Here is a 4352-nt window from a genome sequence, read left to right as displayed (position 1 = left end):
CTCTGAGCATGTGATTCCTTGAGAACTATTTGCTGCCCTCATCTAGGCAGCAGATTCGTTAATTTCTTCTGAGATCACGGTTTTTTTAAGAATAAGGAAATTCAAAAAAATTAAAAAGTAATATACACCGGAAAATATAAAAATAGAATAAGTCCCTGGAATTAGTATAAATAGATTCTGTAGTTATATACGAATCAAATCAGGCATGATTTTATGTTTCGTGAAATATTATTTTTCCCTCCTAGAAAATTTGATTTTCCCGACAGCAGGTGGTTACTGGTTTTAATTTAAAATAGTGATTCTTATTCTTGCTCCAGTTCAAATCATCACTCCTCTTGAGTTCATATCGTCCGAATTCCCTGCTGTAATCGTCATTCCGGTCTATTGTCGTCACTCTCCCTGTATGGAACCTGCCATAGGTTCACTCTGGCTGTGCTTGTTAAAACTAAAGTGTCTCACACCTGGGCGATTCCACTTCAAACAGGCATTAATTTTAGACTATCAAATACGGCTCCTACTTTTATTATAATTTATTTTTTGGTTAGAGCAAGCTTAAGTTCTTTCTAACATTCAATTATTATGAATCAATATTGTAAATTAAAGTCATTGGTTGAGGTTCAGTGCAGCTGTGGCGCCAGAAATTGGCCAACAGGGTCCGACGTGTCCGACGGAGGGGTCCGAACCAAGTCGACGGCCCGGAATAAAAAAGAAATCCCTGTTAGGGTTCATGAGGAGAGTTTTTATGGTTTCATTTGGTCTTAAATGTGCTTTTATTAGACCACAATATTAGGGACTGTCAATCAAATAATAATATTGTTATTTGGATAGGTTATATCATTTTAAAATTTTTTGGTCGACCTAGACGTTCGTCGGACGACAGGGGATCCAGGCCTGTCCGACGGGTGGGGAAATACCACACCTGAACCAGTGGTGGAGCCAGCGGGGGGGGGGGTAGGGAGCCCGTCAGGGAGAGTTGAACCCCGGCCCGGTGGGAGAGAAAAGCTAAATCGTCGGGGAGAATGTATGTATTTAAAACCCCTAAATCGCCATATTTTCGGAGGCTTCGCCTATGGAAAACTTTAGAGAGATTTTGAGCGAGCCCGACCACGCCTACTTTTTTTCGTCGGGGACATTTTCCCTCAATCCGTCCGGATCATCGGACCCCCCACCCCCTCCCGTCGAGCAAATTCCTCTCTTATTTAAATTAAACCAGATTTCAGTGGTATTTCGCGTGTACATTTTTCGATATGTTATTATATTTCATATTAGGGTGATATTGATGCAGAACTGATTAAATCAAATTATAAACATCATTATCACATCAAGACTCAGAGGTACGGTAAGCAACACACATTTTCTAATAGGCCTATTTTAATTTTGTGTACAATATTTTATTTTCTTTCTACAAAAATATAAACAAGCTGTGAGGATTACGTAATTAAATGTTCTAAAATGTATAAAAATAATCATTATTTCGATCTTTTTCCTAATCCTTTGACAGACAATTCAATAGACGCCCGAATCCCCATCACAATACCTCCATACAATACAAGCAATGAACAAACTTTTAAGCGAGAGAGGGCGCACGTAGCCCTAACGCATCAGGGCCATTATTATCTATGGCCACCCTATAACTCTGTAGCACGGCATATTTCATTTATACTGTCCGCCTACCACATGGCATATGTACAATCTAGTACTAGTTAACACTTAAAATAATTTGTCACATATACTTTTGTTCTATCTAAACTACTGCATTTCATTCAGTTTTTCTTATAGGCCTATATATAGCAAGTTATCTTCCCTTTCAAGTTGTGATTAAGAACGCCAATACATTGCGTTAGTTTATAATCTGTCTCTTATACACATCTAGATGTGTATAAGAGACAGGATAGGGAATGGGCGAAAGCCCGAACAATATTTGCTCCCTATCCTTCGTATAAAATGAAATACACAAAAACAATCAGAACTAATCAGAAACATAAAATGAAATAAAATGCTTAATTAAATTATTCTTAAAACAGGAAACATTAACAGAGTTTTGAAGTAGAGGAGGTAGTTCTTCCCAGATTCGCCATTGATTATACAGTTCACTATTACTACAAAGTATAAAAAGGGAGCAAGTCAAATTAAAAATGTTATTGATCAAGGCTGTAAGCTCAAGACAGACAATTTATTTCAACGGTAGTCTGCTAAATTTCGATGGAAATTGAGTCCTCGTAAAGAGCGATGATAAGAATAATGGCGGTTCCGACCAGAAAACCAATGTTTTGTACAAGGAATACAAGCCATTTGTGACCTTTGCTGGGGTGCATAAGCTCCGGCATCTAAAAAAATAAAATAAAATAAACAATCAATTAATTCCTCAAGTCATTAATCACCTAAAGTCATAAAACATTTAGTTTATTATTTTTCAGTATTTCTTATTTAACATCCTAGAAAAAAAATTTATAAAAAAAAAAAAAGTTATATGTATATGTATAGAGTTATAATGAATTTGGCCACGCTCTATCACATTTAACATCCCCCACACCCCAAAGTCACCAATTTTTCCGTGTAATACCTCTTTGCCTCATCGCATACGTACTGCCTCTTCCCCTTAATTGCCACCATTTCCCTCACATCTATCAAGCATATCGTAAAACCTAGAATATAAGTCATGGGCTTTTTCTTTCTTTTTTTTCGGATGGGCTTCTTTTTGAGAAGGGCTTCTTTTCGAGATGGGCTTCTATTCAAGGCTACTTTGCAGAGTAAAGAAGGGGGGGGGGACTCTCTTTCAAAATCAAAATCACAATTTTGAATTGAATCACAACAATGAATAGGGCCACTGTCAGTGAGTGTATTAACGGCATTCAATCACCTAAACTACGGTACTGTAATAATAATCCAAGCGTGTTTTTAATTTATTTAGTTTCTCTGAAATTCATGTAAAGTATATGTACTGACTATCTCGAAAAGAAGCCATACCATCTTGAAAGGAAGCCCATGGGCTTCTTTTCGACGCTACTTTTGCGAAAAAAAAAGAAGAGAGGGGCTTCATTTGGAGATAAGCTTCTTCGCGAGATTAAACCCATTTGCTTCTATACCGAGTTTTACTTTAACTCATGAACCCTTTACATCATGCCTTTAAAAAATATACGTTCTACATTATAATTGTTTTCTGTATCAACGATTATTGTACGTTATATTGTAATTGATATTCGCTTTCATGACCATGCGTCCTTACCATGTCACCCAAGGCCACGTACAAGAACATACCAGCCACAACAGCGAATATCCACTGGCGCGCCTCTTCGTTCTCTCCAACTTCAATACCGATACAGACACCCACGATCGCCGTCAAGGAACTTAAGAAGTTGAGAAGCAAAGCTTCTTTGAACTTCAAACCGGAATTCAAAAGTACAGCAAAATCACCTATACAAAAGAAAATATGGCTATTACGACAAACAGTTTAAAAATAATCCCGATTAAAGGTAACGAAAGAAATTACAGGGAAGTAAAGGAAAAGATAGACGGGTCGTGAGTATGAAAGAAAATAAAGGAAAAGAGGGAAAAAAAAGATGGAGAAAAGAGTGAAAGGTAAGTAAGGAAGTAAGACTAAGGAAAAAATATTTAACAATTATTTTTAAAAAAGTAAATAAAATTCTGTATTTTCAATTATTTATTTATTTATTAACTTTATATATTTATTTTTATTGTTGTTATTCTTTTATTGTTACTCATTATTTTTGTTAGGTGCAACTTTTAATAATTTTTTACCACACCATGCTATAAAGCGCATAGAGGTGTTTTACATTATGTGCTATATAAATTGACAATTATTATTATTGTTATTAATATTTTCCTCCGACAATTCTATATTCTTTGGCTACGATAATAATATAGGTTCTTCGAAATGTTTTCGCTATAGAAATGTAAACCCGAATCTTCCTACCGAACTCATGGGGTAGTTCGTGGCAAAGAACAGCGATGCTTGTCGCAACACCGGTGCCCATGGACAAAGCGAAAGCAGCTCCAATTGCTAGGCCATCACCAAAGTTGTGCATAGTATCACCGAGTAGTATCATAATTGCCATAGATGAGAGTCCTGAAAAACAAGAACGTGAATGAATCACGAAATTCATTTTAATAATTCATTCTTTATTAAGCAAATAAAAACATGCCCCATAGTGGTTTAAAACATCGCGTTTGTGAAAGGGAGTATCACCTACAAATAGGAGAGTGATATATTCGCTATCAATAAGGCAACCATTGATGCATATTTGTATATATATATATCTGTCTCTTATACACATCTAGATGTGTATAAGAGACAGTTCCTTGATGTGTTTCATGTGCTAAACTCAAAAAGA

The 4352-nt window shown here is 36.1% G+C and overlaps 1 protein-coding gene across 2 annotated transcripts in view; it reads right to left on the bottom strand.

Moving 5' to 3' along the window:
- Positions 1–1900: 1900 nt before the first annotated feature.
- Positions 1901–4352, bottom strand: part of LOC117118009 (zinc transporter ZIP12-like) — a 32207-nt gene continuing 29755 nt past the window's right edge. For both annotated transcript variants that reach the window (XM_033262507.1, XM_033262506.1), the window contains exons 12-14: positions 3935–4087; positions 3227–3414; positions 1901–2327 (exon numbers count right to left, since the gene is read on the bottom strand). In XM_033262507.1, coding sequence (XP_033118398.1) covers positions 2193–2327; positions 3227–3414; positions 3935–4087 — 476 coding nt within the window. In that variant the 3' untranslated portion in view covers positions 1901–2192. The remainder of the gene's footprint in view (positions 2328–3226; positions 3415–3934; positions 4088–4352) is intronic.

The sequence above is a fragment of the Anneissia japonica genome, unplaced genomic scaffold (genome assembly GCF_011630105.1).
Source record: "Anneissia japonica isolate Jap-2015-1 unplaced genomic scaffold, ASM1163010v1 scaffold785_len581690_cov155, whole genome shotgun sequence".
NCBI classification, from domain to species: Eukaryota; Metazoa; Echinodermata; class Crinoidea; order Comatulida; family Comatulidae; genus Anneissia; species Anneissia japonica.
The sequence above is the reverse complement of the archived record's forward strand: the minus strand, read 5'-3'. Positions and strand labels throughout refer to the sequence as shown.